The 19,222-nt window shown below is 48.6% G+C and overlaps 1 protein-coding gene across 2 annotated transcripts in view; it reads right to left on the reverse strand.

Moving 5' to 3' along the window:
* Positions 1-19,222, reverse strand: part of OSGEPL1 (O-sialoglycoprotein endopeptidase like 1) — a 496,422-nt gene that overhangs the window by 6,815 nt on the left and 470,385 nt on the right. The window contains exons 7-9 of one of the 2 annotated variants that reach the window (XM_040440619.1): positions 17,680-17,769; positions 17,307-17,314; positions 9,300-9,305 (exon numbers count right to left, since the gene is read on the reverse strand). In XM_040440619.1, coding sequence (XP_040296553.1) covers positions 17,691-17,769 — 79 coding nt within the window. In that variant the 3' untranslated portion in view covers positions 9,300-9,305; positions 17,307-17,314; positions 17,680-17,690. Of the gene's footprint in view, positions 1-9,299; positions 9,306-17,306; positions 17,315-17,522; positions 17,770-19,222 lie in introns of those variants that run through there. The other variant, XM_040440618.1, reaches the window with a different exon arrangement.

Raw genomic sequence — 19,222 nt, forward strand, 5'->3', positions numbered from 1 at the left:
ACGGGAACTGCAGGGAACTTGCATACCAGTCTGCTCTACCACACCATTCATACTACCAAGTGTGAGGGAGGTTTTTTTTTCTTTTTCTTTTTTCTTTATCACTCTCCCCTGTGGTTCAACATACGGACAAGAAAAAACAAAATGACCCCTCTTTCCACAAAAGAAACATAAATTGTGCGCTTTACGAAAGTCTCTACTATCAGAATGGAAAGATATCTGACCTAACTGCATGGGTTCCTCTCCTAGGCCAGAATAACAAGCAATATCTCCCTGGGCAGCTGGTGGAACAAAACTACACGCGGGAGGAATCCCCTGCACAGAGGGACCCTTACCCCTCTCTCTGATATGTCTATCCAAACGTATCGCCAAAGACATTGGAAAATGCAAAGTATCAGGGTATTCATGAAAAGCCAGAGCATCCTTCAACCTTTCAGATAACCCCTGACAAAACTGGCTACGTAACGCGGGGTCGTTCCACCCCGACTCAGTAGCCCACCTCCTAAACTCTGTGCAGTAAACCTCAGCAGTATGTTTACCCTGTAGTAAGTTACGTAATTTTGACTCGGTCTGGGTCATCGTAAATCAATCCCAGGGCTTTAAAAAATTCCTCCACCGACCGGAGAGCCAGAGAACCGGGCGGCAGGGAAAAAGCCCAGGATTGCGCGTCCCCTTTCAGCAAAGACATGACGATACCCACCCTTTGATCCTCATTACCTGATGAAAATGGGCACAAACGAAAGTACAACTTACGTGATTCCTTGAAACGGAAAAAATCATCAGTACCCCCTGGAAATTTCTCCGGAAGAGCGACTTTAGGCTCCCCAACAATTTGACCTGTACCTGAAGCCAACACCCTCTGACACTGTGTGACCGTACTACGTAGATCCGCAACCTCCAGGGACAAACCCTGCATGCGGTCAACCAGTGCTTCAATTGACGCCATCACATAAACACTGAGAAATGGCGGTCACAGTATGGCGGATTATAATGTCACGGCGGACGTGCACAATTAAACAGATAACACACCAACCAGGCTCTGAACGAGAGACAGGGGAAGGGTCACCTCCTAATTTATCCCTGACCCCTTTCCCTGCAATGCTCAGCCCACAGACAAATCTTGATGGTAGATTTGCTGTGTCCACCAGCCTATACTAACAGAACCCTGAACTCCCTGAGATGGTGAAGTGGGGAGAAAGGAGCTGCCAGCTCGCACAGAACCTGGATGGGTAAGATGACATAAACAACCAAACAAGAAAAGACACTTATCTGCTGAGAGCAGGAACAAACAGCCAACCTTCCTTCCTAGCTTCCAAGACCACAATGATGAGTATAATCCGCTCAGAGCACTTTAGCTGGAGACTATTTAAACTAATGACTCCACCTAGTGCACCTGATGCGAGGCGGATCCAGCAGAGCATCAAAACAAATACTAGACTCGTGCTGCAATCCTGGCTGACCTCCGCACATCGTCAGAGTGGGGCATGACACCCGGGCTTTGGAGAGTGTTGCTCTGCCTCTGTTGGAACTGCTGTGTGTTCCCCTTGTCTCCCCTCCACGGTTGCCTAAGAAACTACGGACTCTGCTGCCAGCGTTGTCAGATGGAAATTCTTGGAGCAATTTTTCAAGGACCTTCTTGTATTGCACCGTTTTGCTCATCCTCTCCACTGGAGGAATGAGACATGAGAAGTTCTCTCTGTAGCGGGGGTCAAGAAGGGTGAACAACCAGTAATCCGTGTTGTCTAAAATGCGTATAACGGGTCGCTGGAAAGGCAGCCTAACATAAAGTCAGCCATGTGTGCCAGAGTACCAACAGGCAAGACTTCGCTGTCATCATCAGGAGGATGACTCTCAATCTCCTCATCCTCTTCCTCCTCTTCTAACCACGCAGAACTGATGGAATTAAACTTCCATGGGTACTAACTTCTGTAGCGGAGGCAGCCAACTCCTGCTCCTCCTCTTCATCGTCCAATTCGCGCTGAGAAGACGAACTGAGGGTGTTCTGGCTATCACCCTGTGTAATGTCTTCCCCCATTTCCACCTCTTCCACACGCAAAGCGTCGTCCTTAATTGTGAGCAGCGAGCATTTGAGTAGACACAGAAGTGGGATGGGTACGCTGCTAATAGTGTTATCACCGCTCACCATCTGTGTTAATTCCTCAAAGTTTCTTAAAACCTCACAGAGGTCAGACATCCATGTCCACTCCTCGCTTGTGAATAGTGGAAGCTGACTGAAAGGGCGATGACCCTGTTGCAGCTGGTATTCCACTACTGACCTCTGCTGCTCACAAAGCCTGGCCAACATGTGGAATGTGGAGTTCCAGCGCATGCTCACGTCGCACAACAGCCGATGAGCTGGCAACTTCCAGCGCTGCTGCAGCGTTGACAGACTGGCTGAAGCTGTTGATGACTAAATGTGCACACCTTCCCCAGTAGCTCAGGCAAATTGGGGTAGGTTTTGAGAAACCGCTGAACCACTAATTTTAAGACATGGGCTAGGCATTGGATGTGTGTGAGCTTGCCGAGCTCCAAAGCCGCCACCAAGTTACGGCCATTATTAGACACAACCATGCCTGGTTCTAGGTTGAGTAGCGAGAGCCACAGCTCAGTCTGGTCTCTTATTCCCTGCCACAGATCTGTGGCAGTGTGCTGTTTGTCACCTAAGCAGATCAGCTTCAGCACGGCCTGTTAACGCTTCCCCACTGCAGTGCTACACTGTTTTCAGCTACCGACTAATGGCTGACTGGTGCTGCAAGATGATAATTCTGAGGTGAAAGTGGAGGAGGAGGCGGAGGAGGAGAAGTGGGGGTTGGAACCTCTAACGTAGGTGGTAGCGGAAACCCTGATGGAATTAGGGCCCGCAATCCTTGGCGTCGGTAGCACCTGTGCCATCCCAGGGTACGACTCGCTACCGGCCTCCACAACGTTCACCCAGTGTGCCATCAGGGAAATATAGCATCCCTGGCCAAATGCACTTGTCCATATGTCCGTGGTTAAGTGGACCTTCCCAGTAACTGCATTGGTCAGGGCCGTGAAAAATAGTGGCAACTGGGGACTGCATAAAGCGGGACGGCCGCCAACATCAGGCTGCTGAAGGCCTCAGTGTCCACAAGCCTAAATGGCAACATTTCCAGGGCCAGCAATTTGGAAAGATGCGCATTTAGTGCTATGGCCTGTGGGTGGGTGCCTGGGTATTTGCGCTTGCATTCAAATGCCTGGGGTAAGGACATTTGTACGCTGCGCTGGGACACGGAAGTGCATATGGTCGCTGATGGTGCTTGCGAATGTCCAGGTGCAGGGTGGGAGGCATCCGGGCCTGCGCCTTCAACAGGGGATTGGCCAGCACGTAACATAGAGGAAGAGGAGGTGGTGTGACCCACAGACACAGATTGTGGACCCAGGCGTTCGGCCCACTTATTACGGTGCTTTGAAGCCATGTGGCGGATCATGCTGGTGGTGGCAAGGTTGCTAGTGTTTACGCCCCAGCTCATTTTGGTACGGCACAGGTTGCAAAGTACTATTCTTTTGTCGTCCGCACTTTCCTCAAAAAAGCGCAATACTGCGGAACACCTACCCCTTGGCATGGGAGATTTCCGCAAGGGGGTGCTCCGTGGAACAGTTGCGGGCTTGTTTGGTGTAGCATGCCTTCTCCCTTTTGCCACCCCACTGCCTCTTCCAGCCTGTTGCAGTGCTGCAGATCCCTCCCTCTCTGTACTGCTATCCTCGCTCGGCTTTCCACCTTCCCAGGTTGGGTCAGTGACTTCATCGTCCACCACATCCTCTTCCACTTCCTCACTCTGCTCATGCTCCTGACTTGTTGACCTAACCACAACCTCAGTGATTGACAACTGTGTCTCATCCTCTTCATCAACCTCTTTAGACACTAATTGCCGTGGACTTATTGGCAACTGTGTCTCATCATCATCCACCTCATTAAACAGTAATTGCCGTTCCCCACCGTCATCTTCTTGTGACTGTGGATGCTCAAGAGTTTGGGAATCAGGGCACAAGATCTGTCCTTCTTCAAGCGTGCTTGGCGAGAGGGCCAAATCAAAGAATGGTGATGAAAAGAGGTCTTCGGAATATCCGAGTGTGGGATCACTTGTTTGGCCAGACTCTCCATGGTGAGAGGAAGAAGTATCAAGACTGGACTTGGTGGAAGACAGGGTGGTGCCTAACCGACTGGAAGTATTATCTGCTGCATTCCAACCGACAACCTGGTCTCACTGGCCTGACTTCAAGAATGGTGGCCTGCGCCACCCTGCAAACTGGGACATGAAGCTAGGTATCGTGGAAGATTGTTTTTCTTGTGCTCTGGCAGCAGCCACAGTTTCAACGCGCTCAGGGCCACGGCGTCTGTGTGAACCATCAGCATCACGGCAACATCGCCTTCTTCATATTAAATGTTATATATGCTTGAAAATATGTCACACGTACAGTAGCGTAGGATTTGGAAGTATATGCGCATAAAAATATGGGATGTGGAAACACAGGAGATATCCCGCAGATAATGTAAATGCTGTCACCAGCGTCTAATAAAAAATTACAGGGAATGTCACAGGTATTTGGGATGAGGAAACGTTATACAGGAAAGGTACCACCGGTAATGTCACTGTCCAAAGCGTCCATGTAAAAAGTACACTGTATGTCACAGATATTTTTTGGATGCGCACACTTTACACTGGAGATGTGGTGCAGCGAATGTCACTGTCTGCAGCAGACACCGTCTATTGAAAAAGTACACTGGATGTCACAGATACATTTTTGAATGCGCAAAATTTACACTGGAAATGTGGCGCAGCTAATGTCACTGTCAGAAGCGGACCCCATCTATAGAAAAAGTACACTAGATGTCACAGATACATTTTTGAATGCGCAAAATTTACACTGGAAATGTGGCGCAGCTAATGTCACTGTCAGAAGCGGACCCCATCTATAGAAAAAGTACACTGGATGTCACAGATAAATTCTTGGATGTGCACACTTTACACTGGAGATGTAGCGCAGCTATTGTCACTGTCAGAAGCGGACACCGTCTAATGAAAAAGTACACTGGATGTCACAGATATTTTTTGGATGCGCACACCTAACACTGGAGATGTGGCGCAGCTAATGTCACTGTCCGCAGCAGACAACGTCTATTGAAAAAGTACACTGGATGTCACAGATATTTTTTTGATGTGCACACTTTACACTGGAGATGTGGCGCAGCTAATGTCAATGTCAGAAGCGGACACCGTCTATTGAAAAAGTACACTGGATGTCACAGATATTTTTTGGATGCGCACACCTAACACTGGAGATGTGGCACAGCTAATGTCACTGTCAGAAGCGGACACCGTCTATTGAAAAAGTACACTGGATGTCACAGATATTTTTTGGATGCGCACACTTTACACTGGAGATGTGGCGCAGCTAATGTCACTGTCAGAAGCGACACACACACATCATATTTTTTATACCAAACTTTGTGGCTGACTGCCTCTTTGTGCTCTAGATAGGGTCCCCAGCCCCATTATCATCAAAATAATAAATCACAGCAGAAGGTTTCTTTCATTGGTTTCATTTGCAATGGATTGCGCAACTTTTGCCGCAATCCATTGCAAATAAAACCAGTTTGACACACACATCATAACCATCTAGCAAACATTTTATTTTATTTTTTCACCAAAAAACAGCACTGCATGTGTAAAAAAGTTGCAGTAAAAAAAAAATCTAAATGCTTGCTAAATATATATTTAGAGAGAGAGACCTATATATACACTAATCACAAAAACCTTAAATGCACTCTAACCTTTATAGATTAACTTAATGTGACCTTCTCTATACTTTTGAATGCATATGTCCAACTTTTCAATGTTTCAGTACAATTTGCTGTTCTCCAACAAGGAGCGGCAAACTTCACAACAGGTGTTTGATCCATGAATCACCCAATCCTGGTTCAATTAGAATTCATTAATTAAACAGTCCTCCTTCTTATGCTGTTCAGATTTTAACATCATGAGAACAAGACAACACCTAACAATTTGTCAACAGTACCTTGCCATTGTGAGACTTCAAGCAAGATGTTCTCAGACGGAAGTGGTCACTGAGCTTAGAGTGTCATCAGCAGGTAGCAAGAGTGACTGGAAGAGTCACACAAAGGCGTAGAAGTGGATGTCCTTTGGCCACATCCCACACAGATGACCGCTTCATGTGAATGCCTTGTGGAACCAGATGATGAATGCCACACAACTCCAGGCACATTTAAGGGAGGTGAGAGGCACCCAAGTGTCCCATCAGACCATTTGAAACCATTTACATCAGCGAGGTCTGTGTGCTACAGTACCTGCAAAGGTACCTGACCATACCACCAGGCACAGGCATCATTGTATTGCATGGGCCAGGGAGCATCTATGCTGGACGAGGGACTAGTGTGCTTCAGTGCTGTTCACTGATGAAAGTCAATTCACACTGAGCAGAAATGATGGCTGCCAACAATGTTGGAGAGCGCTATACATCAGCCACTGTTGTCACCAGACGGGCCTTTGGTAGTGGTGGTGTTGCAGTGTGGGAAGGTGTGTCTAGTCAATACAGAACTGCCCTACACTTTGTAAATGGTACAGTGACAAGCCCATACTAATTGAATAACATCATTAATCTAGTCACTGTGCCTCTGCATGAACAGCAAAGGCCTAATTTAATTCATGTACGATAAATGCGCCAGCTCCTCAAGGTCGCATCATTAGGGAATGGCTGCTGGAGACTGGAGTACCTCAAATGGAGTTTCCTGCACTGTCTCCAGACCTGAATCCTATTTAAAACCTATGGGATCAGCTGAGACGCCGTATAGAGGCACGTAACTCTGTACCCCAGAACCTCAATGACCTGAGGGCTGCCATTCAAGAAGGATGGGATGCCATGCCTTAGCAGACGACTTATGAACAGTATGAGATGTCATTGTTAAGCTGTAATTGATGCTCAAGTTACATGACAAGTTATTGAGACATTGTGGGGGTATACTCACCACTGTTGTTGGCTTTTGTTTCAATAAATTGTGTGAGATAAAGAAAAACACCATTGCATGCTTCTACTAAAATACCCTACTTTCATGATAAATGAATAAACCTTTTACGTTTTTCCATAAATTTCACCCGAAAGCTAAATATCCCTAACTTTTTGTGACTAGTGTCTTACAATATGTAGGGTATTGGACAAAAATCCGTGAGTGATAACGTGAAATATTAGGCATACATTTGTGTTGTTTCATCTTCGCACCTAGTTACATAGTTAATACAGTTGAAAAAAGACATACGTCCATCAAGTTCAACGAAGGGATAGGTGGGGACGCGAATCCCATAAGGATGTTCAACTTAAATTTTTTTTTGGTTGAAGTTTTTAAAACCAGCATATATATGTGTCTTACAATACGCAGGGTAGCGAAGGATAACATCTGTGAGTGATAACTTGACAAAGTTGACAAAAATCCATGTTTCATCTCCACACAGTTCAAATTAATTTTTTTCGGTTAAAATTTTGAAAACCTGCATATACAGTGCCTTGAAAAAGTATTCATACCCCTTGAAGTTTTGAAAAAAAATTTCACTTTACACCCACAAAGTTAAATGTATTTTATTGGGATTTTATGTGATTGGCCAACACAAAGTAGCAAGTATGTGTGAAGTAAAAAGAAAATTGTGGTCAAGGCTACGGCCGAGCTCGTGCCTGAACGTGCCGAACCTGACAGAGGAAAACCACCATGCCTACCTGATATGGCTGGAGAGGTGCCCTTAGCCATGCCGCGGGTAAGCCTAAAAGGGGGCATACCCTGATGAGTATGAAAGAGAAAAGGGGAGGGTGGGTGGGGCACCAGAAAACGCACGCAAATGGGGAGAGGGCGTGCTCCCTTTTAAGGGCGCCTACGCCCCTCCCACAAATGCAGGCTGACATGTCAGCCTTAAACTACTTGTGGTCAAGGCTACGGCCGAGCTCGTGCCTGAACGTGCCGAACCTGACAGAGGAAAACCACCATGCCTACCTGATATGGCTAGAGAGGTGCCCTTAGCCATGCCGCGGGTAAGCCTAAAAGGGGGCAAAAAGACAAACAGGTAGGGAGGAAAAAATCTTTATTGGCAGTGAACCGAGTTACAAAACCAACTTGTGGAAAGCCTGGGATATCTCGACCTGGGGGTTAGGTATGTAGCGTGTGAAGCATGAGGAGCGCCAGCGACCCATTTTCCGGATGATGTGACCGGGGACGTTGTGCTTTGACGCTGCGGATGCAGCTCCAATGCGGAATGAGTGCCCTGAAATGGCCTTGGGGTCAAAACCCCAGCCCATTGCCAGAGTGCGGACGTGTGAGATAATCTGCGAAGCTGTGAGGGCGGTGGCCTGAAACGGGAGCAATGGTTGATCAGGGGCGGAGTCCCCTAGAGCTGACAGCAGACTCTTGAGTACCTGGACCGGGCACCATGCGTTGGCAGAAGGGAAAAAATCCACCTCCACTGGTGGACCTACCTGCGAGGTTTTGGAAGTGAGGAGGTGCAGGGAGAAATGGTCGTGGTGCCAGACTAGCTGACCCCTAGTGAGACCCTTGGACCTAGCTGAAGTGCGGGTGAATTCGCCGGGTCTTAAGAACCCATAGAAACCAAGGTACATGGTGGCCTTGATGACTGTGCTGGGAAGGAGCCCAAAAGGAAGACTATCTAGGGAGGTTGAGAGTTTCCTAAAAAGTTCGCCAGATACGGGCTGCCTGCTCGGGATAGCTGCGTGACTACTTTTCTGAACCCCCCTAAGGGTTGCCCTGACCGCTTGGGATAGAAAAACCGACCTGCTTTCGGGGTCTTCCAACATGGAAAAATGTTGGACTCCGGCCAAATACAATTTAATGGTATTGAAGGACAGCTTAAGATCGAAATGACAGAAGGCTATGAAAGCTGTGATGTACGTGGTTTTGTTGGTGTCTTGACTTGGGTGTAGGCCCCTGAACCTGTTGAAAGTGTTCCAGGCGGTCCTGTAGTTCCTGGCAGTGTTGTGAGACAAAGACTTCTGCATCAATGTTTTTGCTGAATTAATGAAACGGTTTAATCCAACACTAGAAATTAGTACGTTGGAGGAGGTAGCCCCACACGGTCTGCCTCTGGCATGACCTGAAAGAAAGTTTCGTAATTAAAACGAGATAGGGCATCTGCGGCCACATTGTGAACCCCCTGGATGTGCCTGCATGCCACGTGAAAATTGTACATCAGCGAGAGCCAGACCAGCCTGCGGACAAATGACATGATCCGAGGTGACTGAGACCTGCCCTTGGTGATGATGTCCACCACTGTCTGGTTGTCAGTGATGAACGCCACAGAAGAATTGGCCCACTGGCTGCCCCACACCTGGGCTGCCGCCACGACTGGGTAGAATTCCAGCAACGGGGATGACTGCAAAGCGCCTCTGGCTGTTGATACCTCGGGTGGCCAAGGGCCCGCAAACCATTGGTTCCCACAGATCGCCGCGAACCCCCCGGAGGCGGCGGCGTCCGAGAAAATCAAGGTGGACTCCGGGCCTAGCCGAGGAACAAACAAAGAGACTCCGTTCCAAGAGGCCAGGAAGTTCTCCCACATGGCCAGGTCGGCCATGGCCTGGGCGTCTAAGGTGACGAGGCTGTCCTGCTCTGGGGCTGAGGGGAGTAATTGGAGAAGCCTGGACATGAAGGCCCTGCCCTGGGGCATGACTTTGGTGGCAAAGTTGAGCATGCCTAAAAGGGACTGCAACTCGACCTTGGTGCACGTCCTGCAGCCTGCCGCTGTTGAGATGGCTTCCTTAATCTTTGCCAACTTCTCGGCTGGAAGCCTGGCCTCCATCTTCCCTGTGTCTAGAACTATGCCTAGGAAGGTGATTACCGTGGCGGGCCCTTCGGTTTTTGAAGCTGCCACCGGAACGTTGAGTCGACCGAACAGTTGCAGCAGAGCCTGGAGTTTACAAGGCTGGTGGTCTGGGCTTTCGATGATGAGAAAATCATCCAAGTAGTGGATGGTCATAGGGCAATCGCAGTGGTTGACCAGAATCCAATGCAATGCCTGAGCGAACTGGTCGAACAGCCAGGGACTGCTCTTGGACCCGAACGTCAGGCGATTGGCAAAGAAGTACTGATCTTGCCACTTGATGCCGTAGAACCTCCAGAGCCGTGGATGAATGGGCAGCAACTTAAAAGCGTCGGCGATATCTGCCTTTGCCAACCAAGCCCCCCGACCTACTTGGAGGATCAGTTGTATGGCCTTGTCTATGGTGGCATAGCTCATGGAGAACTCCTCGGATGGCACTAAGGAGTTAAGACTGGGTACGCTGGAGCCATGAGGCGCCGACAAGTCATAGATTAGACGTTTTTTATTTGTGAACTGCTTGGTCACAATACCAATAGGGTTGATCCTCCAGAGGTCGAATGGAATGAAGGGGAAGGGGCCAATGAGAAACCCCTTTTCCAACTCTGACCTGATCAGAGTCCCCACTGGCTCAGGGTCCCTGCTTGCTGACAGCAGGTTGGGCCCTTCCAAGGAAGTTTGTGGGAGAGCTACCAGCCCCGTGTGGAACCCGGTGGTGAACCCGGACACCAAGAACTGCACCCAATGCGGGCTGTGATGCTCGCGCAACAGGGACTCTAACAAGACCACGTTGACCCCGCTTAGTCAGGATGGCCTTGCTCTTTGTGGACACGCCGTCTGCGGGTGAGCCCTGAAACAGCCTGCGCAGACGTGGAGAGCCCTGCACTTATAATAATAACAAGCCTCCTGGTTGAAATTATTGCAGACTTGGCTGTTGCCCAGGAAAACTATTGGCCGGCCTAGCTTATCCGTGGTTGCGCCAGGTCGTGGGAGGGACCCGGAGCTACTACGGAGGGATCTGCCCTGAGACGTGGAGGGACCTGAGTTGGGGCACCAATCTGATGAGTGAGTAATGGACTGGCACGACGCACATGCCGGGGCCCTGAGGCACGCGAAATGTCGGCAAAAAAGCTCCATGTCCATGACCGCCCAGTTCGTGAGGTGCTGGAATTGGACCAGTGAGGCGGCGGCTTTCGCTGAAAAAGAGCGATGATAATCGTAGAAAGCCTGCCCACCGTACTTGTGGCCCAAGTCCGTGACCCTGTAGAGGTAGGTATCCAACTCCTCCCGCCTCTCAGGGTGGACGGAGCAGATGACGTCCCTGAATAAGCTAAACGCCAGGACAAACTCCGTGGTGGTTAGCTTCCTGTTGAGGCGGGGGTCCCTCGCTTTGAGGACGATGGACATGTCGCCGCAAGCAATGGTCTTGCTGTCTACTGTGTCATGGGTTGCTATCAAGATGGACGCCAGATTGATGTCCTTGCCCTCTAAAATGTCCTTCTTGATGTTGCTGGGGATGAAGTGGGCTGGAGCTACCTCGGGTGCGCAAAGGGCCCTACCTGGGGGAACCAACCCTGCCGTGGGGGCAACCGGCAATGGAGAGGCGGCACGCTCGGATGTCAGTCCCTGGTGAGACTCAACGGCCAGGAGTGTGGACTGCACGTCTGAGACTGAGGAGGCAATGGTGTTCATCATGGCGTGCAGTTGTGTCAGGGACACTTGCAAAGTGGACATGGAGACTTGCTCCAAGTCCGGGGCTGCTGGCTCCGCCATGAGTAGCCTGAATAGTTCAGCTTTCCGGGCGGAAGCGGGGTGTTGGATCCCTCTTCTGTTGAGCTCCGCGATTAATTTAGCGATCGTCCAACTCCTCAGTGATGAGGAGCTGGGCCGCTCGGATGCCGGTGTCTCCGGGATGGACAGGGCTTCCTCGATGTTAGACACCTGCAACATGTCGTGGCTGTGAGGTGATAAACAAAAAGTTAACAGCTGAGCTGGAGGCCCCACATGACAGAAGGACGACACCCGAGCCGTGAATGGTGATGAAGAGAGAACTGGGGCGGGCGAGTGCCTAGAACTATGAAGGGGGTACTACTGTGGAAGACCTTACCAGCCTAACAAGTGAAAAACAAGACGTAAGCGCTACGAGGCCGTGGCTATCGACAGGGGTTTATACACATGGAAAAAACACCAAACCTGGGGTCGTACCGTGGAAAATAATATTGATCGAACCTGGAAAATAATGATAGCGACAAAGAATAGTGATTAACCGCATGAACCTGACCTGTAACCGGTAATGGAAAACGTAAAACCGACAGCGTAACGGGGAATAAAACATGAGAGAAACGTAAGCCTGACAACGTGACAGGCAACAGACGGTGTACAGTAGATACGTAAGCCTGGGGCGTAACAGGCGACAATTTAAGAAAAACGTAAGCCTGAGGCGTGATAGGCAGCATGACATATTTTTAAAGCGTAAGCCGGAGATGGAACCGGCAAGAGAAAAGGAAAAACGTAAGCCCGAAGACGTGACGGGCAACAGACATGAAATAGCGTAAACGTAAGCCAGAAACGTGACTGATGACAGAAAGAGAAAATACGTAAGCCTGAAACGTAACAGGCAGTAGACATGTTATATTGGAAACGTAAGCCAGAAACGTAACTGGCAACAGAAAAGAACACAAAATGTAAGCCTGAACCGGAACAGACAACCAACATGATAATTATTATTTATTTATTTATTTTTTTATATGCCCCTGAAACCGGCTCTGACGGCAACTGAAACGTGAGCCTGAAGCGTCATGGGCAATGATAACAAGTAATACGTAAGCCTAACACGGAACAGGCCCCCAAACATGGTGGAGCATGATATGACATAGAAAATAAGTATTTACCGAACAACGTCCGTGGATGTGGTAGAGCAGAATGGCGGTGTTTGCAGCGGGTGGAACTGTTGATGACCTTTGGCAGACGATGGATGGCTAGCACGGCAGAGTACCCAGAGTCTGCAACAATAACCAGTAGCATGAGGGATGGGGGGGTGGCCCCTGCATGCGCCATTTACTCGACCCTAGACCCAGGGAACTGTATGTCCCTGTGAAACTGCGTTTGTGGAGCTGACGTGGAAGGTAGCGAACCGCTGACGTGGGGTGTGGAGGGTTAACTTGGTCTGCGGTTCAAAAGACAGGGGAGGACACCGGGGAGCCGTGCGGCGTGCTATGACCCAGACAATCAGCTAGGATTGTATGGGACTGGTGAGAGCCTGTGATGGGGCTTATTCACCTGAGACAGTGTGTGTGAAACCCCTTTTTTTTTTTCTTTTTTTTTTTTTATTGTTCCTGCCGGACCGAACCGCTGCATGCCCACTGGGTACAGTTTATGGACTGACTTTTTCTTCCAGGCGAACACTTGGGGATCTGAAACATAAGGGACTTTATGTATATGCTTTTACATTTTACTGCTTTTTTTTTTTTTTTAAACTTTATTGCGGTGAACAGCAGCCGGCCGCCGGCCAGCAGCTGCGTCGGAAGAAGCGGCACCCCTGGGTCTGGACGGACCCGCCCGGGGAGAGGGCCTGGACCAGCAAGAAAAAAGGGGGGTGAGCTGCTGCGGCGGCTGGCGCCGGGAAGAGAGCCCGACAACAAAGGCAGGCCGGGACGCAGGCTCCGTCGCCAAGGCAACGGAGGCGCTGCCCGGCATCCCACGTGGTCTGCCCAAGCCGGCGCCTGAGCGAGGACGTGCCGGCCGTACCACCCGGTGTGCAAGGTGGGTAGCGGGCGGACCGGGCCGGGGGGTGGGAGAAACAAGCCGGAGAGTGGTACGGGAGGATAGGGAACTTACCCAAACAGCTGAGCGGAGAGCGTTGGAGGGGAACCCTCAGCCAACTTACCTGCACAGCAGCACAGCAGGACGGGGCGTGACGTCAAAGGCGGGAAATGCACCAGAAAACGCACGCAAATGGGGAGAGGGCGTGCTCCCTTTTAAGGGCGCCTACGCCCCTCCCACAAATGCAGGCTGACATGTCAGCCTTAAACTACTTAGACATGGGTTTCAGGATTTTTAATAAAACAAACTTATTTGGAAAGTGTGGCATACATTTGTATTCAGCATCCTGAGTCAATACTTTTGTTGGACCACCTTCCACTGCAATTACAGCTGCAAATCTTTTTGGAGTATATCTCTACCAGCTTTGCACATCTATAGGCTGAAATTTCTGCCCATTCTTTCCAAAAGAGCTCAATTTTTTGCCACAGATTCTAAATGATTTTATCTAAACCATTCCATGTTAGCTCTGGCTATATGTTTAGGATCATTGTCCTGCTGGAAGGTGAACCTCTGCTGCAGTCTCAAGTCTTTTGCAGCATCTACCAGGTTTTCCTACAAGATTGCCCTGTATTTAGCTCTGTCTTCCCATCAACTCTGACCAGCTTCCCCTGTCGAAGAAAAGCAACCCCACAGCATGATGCTGCCACCACCATGTTTCACAGTGGGGATGGTGTGTTCATGGTGATGTGCAGTGTTAGTTTTCTGTCACACATAGCATTTAGCATTTAGGCCAAAAAGTTCAACTTTGGTCTCATCTGACCAGAGCATCTTCTTCCACATGTTTGCTGTGTTTGCTTGTGGCAAACTGCAAACAGGACTTATGGCTGGCTTTCAAAAATGGCTTTCTTCTTGCCACTCTACCATAAAACCTAAAATTTGTGGAGTACACAACTAATAGTTGTCCTGGGGACAGATTCTCCTGCCTGAGCTGTGGATCTGCGCAGCTCCTCCAGAATGACCATGGGCCTCTTGGCTGCTTCTCTAATCAGTGCTCTCCTTGCCTGGGTTGTCAGTTTAGGTGGACGGCAATTTATTGGTAGGTTTGCTGTTGTGCCATACTCCTTCCATTTTTGGATGATGGATTGAACAGTGCTCCATGATAGGTTCAGAGCTTGGGATATTTTTTATACCCTAACCCTGATTTACACTTCTCCACAACTTCGTCCCTGACCTGTCTGGTGTGTTCCTTGGTTTTCATAATGCTTTTTGATCCCTAATGTTCTGTAACAAACCTCTGAGTCCTTCACAGAACAGCTGTAGTTGTACTGAGAATAAATCACACACAGGTGTACTTTAATTACTAATTAGGTGACTTCTGAAGGGAATTGGTCATACAGGATTTTATCTAGGGGTATCAGAATACAGGGGGCTGAATATAAATGCAAGTTACACTTTTCAGATTTTTATTTAGTTCAAAATATGAAAACCATGTGCCATTTTCTTTTCACTTCACACATACTTGCTACTTTGTGTTGGTCTATCGCATAAAATATCAATAAAATACATTTAGGTTTGTGGGTGTAACGTGAAAACATTTGGAAAAGTTGAAGGGGTATGAATGCTTTTTCAAGGCACTGTACATGTCTTACAATACGGAGGGAAGCGGATGGTTAACATTTGTAAGTGGTGAAGTGAAAAACTAGGCCGAAATCCGTGGTGCATTTCCAAGCGCTTCAATTGTTGGTATGGTGGTGGTGGGGGTGGGGGTGGGGGTGGGGGTGGGGGGGGCAATAATTGCATAGTAGTTTGTGAACTTTTACATTGAAGAAATATTTTTTTTCTGAATCTGCATATTTTAATGGGTAAAATACATTGAGCGGAAATCTGTTAGTGGCACCGATACTGCACTATTTCCATATTCAGCTGTCGATAGAACTGACTTCAGTGTGTTTGTGGAAAGGGAAGGACATTTTAATGCGCCTTCCTGTCTTTAAGTTCCTTTAAACTAGATTTGCAAATAGTTTCATACTTTGTGTGACTGTGTACATTTAGGCTCAAAAATGTCAGGGACATGGAAGTGTTCCAAACGAAAGACCCAGAGCCAGGATGTGGGTAGTAGCAGCACCAGCTATCTGGCCAGAAGTAGTAGTAGTAGAAGGCTGCAGTTATCCCTGTCTCAGTCGCAGCAGGATGACGTTGAAGTGACCTCTGAGTCTGACACTGTACTGTGATGCCAGGGGTCACAGCGTTTCTCCTGATCCTCCTCCTTGCAGCCCCAGAGAAGGCTTTCAGTAGAGTCCCCTCAGTCTTCACTGCCCGTTCCTAGTGAGGCCCCTTGATTTTTCCTATGTGGCAAGAAAACTCCAGCTTGCCCTACGGCAGATTATCAAGAGAGTCTCCCTGTTGACAACTTGTGTGAGAGCAGTCATTGTTTGTACTGCCCTGAGGAGGAGGTTCAGGAGGAGGCTGCATATCCCATGCATACTGTGTTGGTGGTTAGTATTGGCACCCGTAGCCACGTTATTGGCATTGAGGAGCAGCAACAGTGCCAGTCGGGGCAAATGCAGAGCAGGGGGGTCCAAAAAACCAACCATAATATCTCATAGTCTGATTAAAGCGGTGGTGAGGACTCCAATGACGGTAGTATGTTGGACAAGACCTGGGAACCGGACTGGGATGCTGAGGAGGATGCAACAATAGAAGAGGAGGGTGATGGCAGCAGCAGCCATATAGGTAACGTACCTCCCAAATAACAGCCAGGGTCATGTCTGCTTCGGAATCTGGTGATGCAGCTGATACTGTGGGTGAGTTAGACCCAAAACGTGCTATGACATGAAGCCTGATTCTCTGCTATGACTTGAAGCCTGATTCTCTGCTATGACATGAAGCCTGATTCTCTGCTATGGGACCTCTCTCCTCTGTCTGGGTGCCGGGGCCTAAATATCTGACAATGGCCTGTTCCAGTGGTGGGTGACGTGAAGCCTGATTCTCTGCTATGCCAAGAAGCCTGATTCTCTGCTATGGGACCTCTCTCCTCTGTCCGGGTGCCGGGGCCTAAATATCTGACAATGGCCTGTTCCAGTGGTGGGTGACGTGAAGCCTGATTCTCTGCTATGACATGAAGCCTGATTCTCTGCTATGACTTGAAGCCTGATTCTCTGCTATGACATGAAGCCTGATTCTCTGCTATGACATGAAGCCTGATTCTCTGCTATGGGACCTCTCTCCTCTGTCTGGGTGCCGGGGCCTAAAAATATCTGACAGTGGCCTGTTCCAGTGGTGGGTGATGTGAAGCCTGATTCTCTGCTATGCCATGAAGCCTGATTCTCTGCTATGGGACCTCTCTCCTCTGTACGGGTGCCGGGGCCTAAATATCTGACAATGGCCTGTTCCAGTGGTGGGTGACGTGAAGCCTGATTCTCTGCTATGACATGAAGCCTGATTCTCTGCTATGACTTGAAGCCTGATTCTCTGCTATGACATGAAGCCTGATTCTCTGCTATGGGACCTCTCTCCTCTGTCTGGGTGCCGGGGCCTAAATATCTGACAATGGCCTGTTCCAGTGGTGGGTGACGTGAAGCCTGATTCTCTGCCATGAGACCTCTCTCCAATTGATATTAGTTCATTTTAATTTATTTTATTTTAATTTTAATTCATTTTCCTATCCTATTCACATTTGTTTGCAGGGGATTTACCTACATTTTGCTGCCTTTTGCAGCACTCTAGCCCTTTCCTGGGCTATTTTACAGCCTTTTTAGTGCCGAAAAGTTCGGGTCCCCATTGACTTCAATGGGGTTCGGATCCCGAACCCGAACATTTCCGGGAAGTTCGGCCGAACTTCTCGAACCCGAACATCCAGGTGTTCGCTCAACTCTAGTAAAGGGATCAATCAGCATGTGAACTCCTTATGTTATCACTTTGAAAAAAACAACATAGGCATAGAAGGAATTAAAAACATAAGGCTGGCATGCTTTTAATAAACAGTTTCCATTTTATATGCTAGGTATTAACAAGAATATCAATTCTATGGACCCTTTATAAGTAGCAAATCTGTTCTTTCAGGCAGTCTATTATTCACAGTGATTACATTATATTCTTGAGAGAGGGTAACTTTATTGCAGCTTTCTTAACTTGTTCTGAGATGTCTCTGCCAAACAAAGCTCTAAAAGGAAGAACATAAACATAAATGACTCTTCTGCAACCTACACAAAATATTGCTTTGACACAATAATCATAATCCATAGCATTGGCAAGTGATGTTTATTCATGTTCACATGCAGTATTCTCCCACATAGACTTAGTAGTGGGAAATAAGATGGTGGCTCCACTAGTGAAAAAAATATGTCATGGAGTTAAATGGGTCTCTGAGCATGTATCGGTGTTAGCTAACTGGGTGTCATCATGTAAGCGATGATACGCATGTGGTGGGCGTGCATATACTGTGGCTTCCATCCTCCTCCGCTCCTAACTCCTGCTACCTTCTCCACTCGTACCACGTGGTGGACTTCTTGTGTTGAAGACAGAGTAGTTTTCCCTGCTGCAGGCTACAATTAGGCTGGAGAAATGCACTGAGGATACAAGCTAAGGGCTCATGCACACGGCCGTTGCCCGCCCGTGGCCGTATTGCGGCCCACATACAGCGGGTCCACAATACACGGGCACCGTGTGCACCCCGCATCAAGGATGCGGACCCATTAACTTGAATGGGTTTGCAATCCGTGAGATGCGGTGCAGAACGGAAGCACTGATCGGAAGCCCACGTAAGCTGATGTTTCTGTCCGTGCCTCCGCACTGCAAAAAAATAGAACATGTTCTATTATTTTACGTTGCGGACGGATCACGGACCCATTCAAGTTGAATGGGTCTCGATCCGTCCTGGCCGCCGCACTGATGTTGCCCGTGCATTGGGGACTGCAAATTGCAGTCTCCAATGCACGGAAAAGCCGCACAACAGTCGTGTGCATGAGCCCTAAGGATGTAAGTATAGGTGATGGCTAATTTATAATAGTGTGCTGCTTTAAAAAGTGATTTTAACCGCTGAACCAAGTATAATATATATTGGAGTTGCTAACGTGCTTGTCCATGCTTTAAAAAGATCTTAGTGGTGGTGTGCTGCTGCATGCTTTAAAGGTCTTTAACCAATGCACTGTGTATAACATATAGAGTGGGGTGGATGTTGTGCTGCTACATACTTTAACCGCTTGCCGTCACACTAACGCCGAAAGGCGCGCGTTCACAGCGGCGAGCTGCTCGGAAGTTATACTACAGCCTGCCAGCGATAATCATTCGCTGGCAGGCTGTAGATGTTAAAATAATCGCATCAGAAAGGTATATTAGACGCTGTTTTGTTAACAGCGTCTAATATACCTGCTACCTGGTCCTCTGATGGTCCCTTTTGCTTGGATCGACCACCAGAGGACACAGGCAGCTCTGTAAGTAGCACCAATCACCCCCCCCCGTCACTTATTAACCCCTGATCACCCCATATAGACTCCCTGATCACCCCCCTGTCATTGATCACCCCCCTGTAAGGCTCCATTCAGACTCATCATGCCCCTCCGTGAATACTTTGGGGTGTCTTCTTTCTAAAATGGTGTGATTTGTGGGGTATTTAT

Source organism: Bufo bufo, chromosome 7 (genome assembly GCF_905171765.1).
Source record: "Bufo bufo chromosome 7, aBufBuf1.1, whole genome shotgun sequence".
NCBI lineage: Eukaryota > Metazoa > Chordata > Amphibia > Anura > Bufonidae > Bufo > Bufo bufo.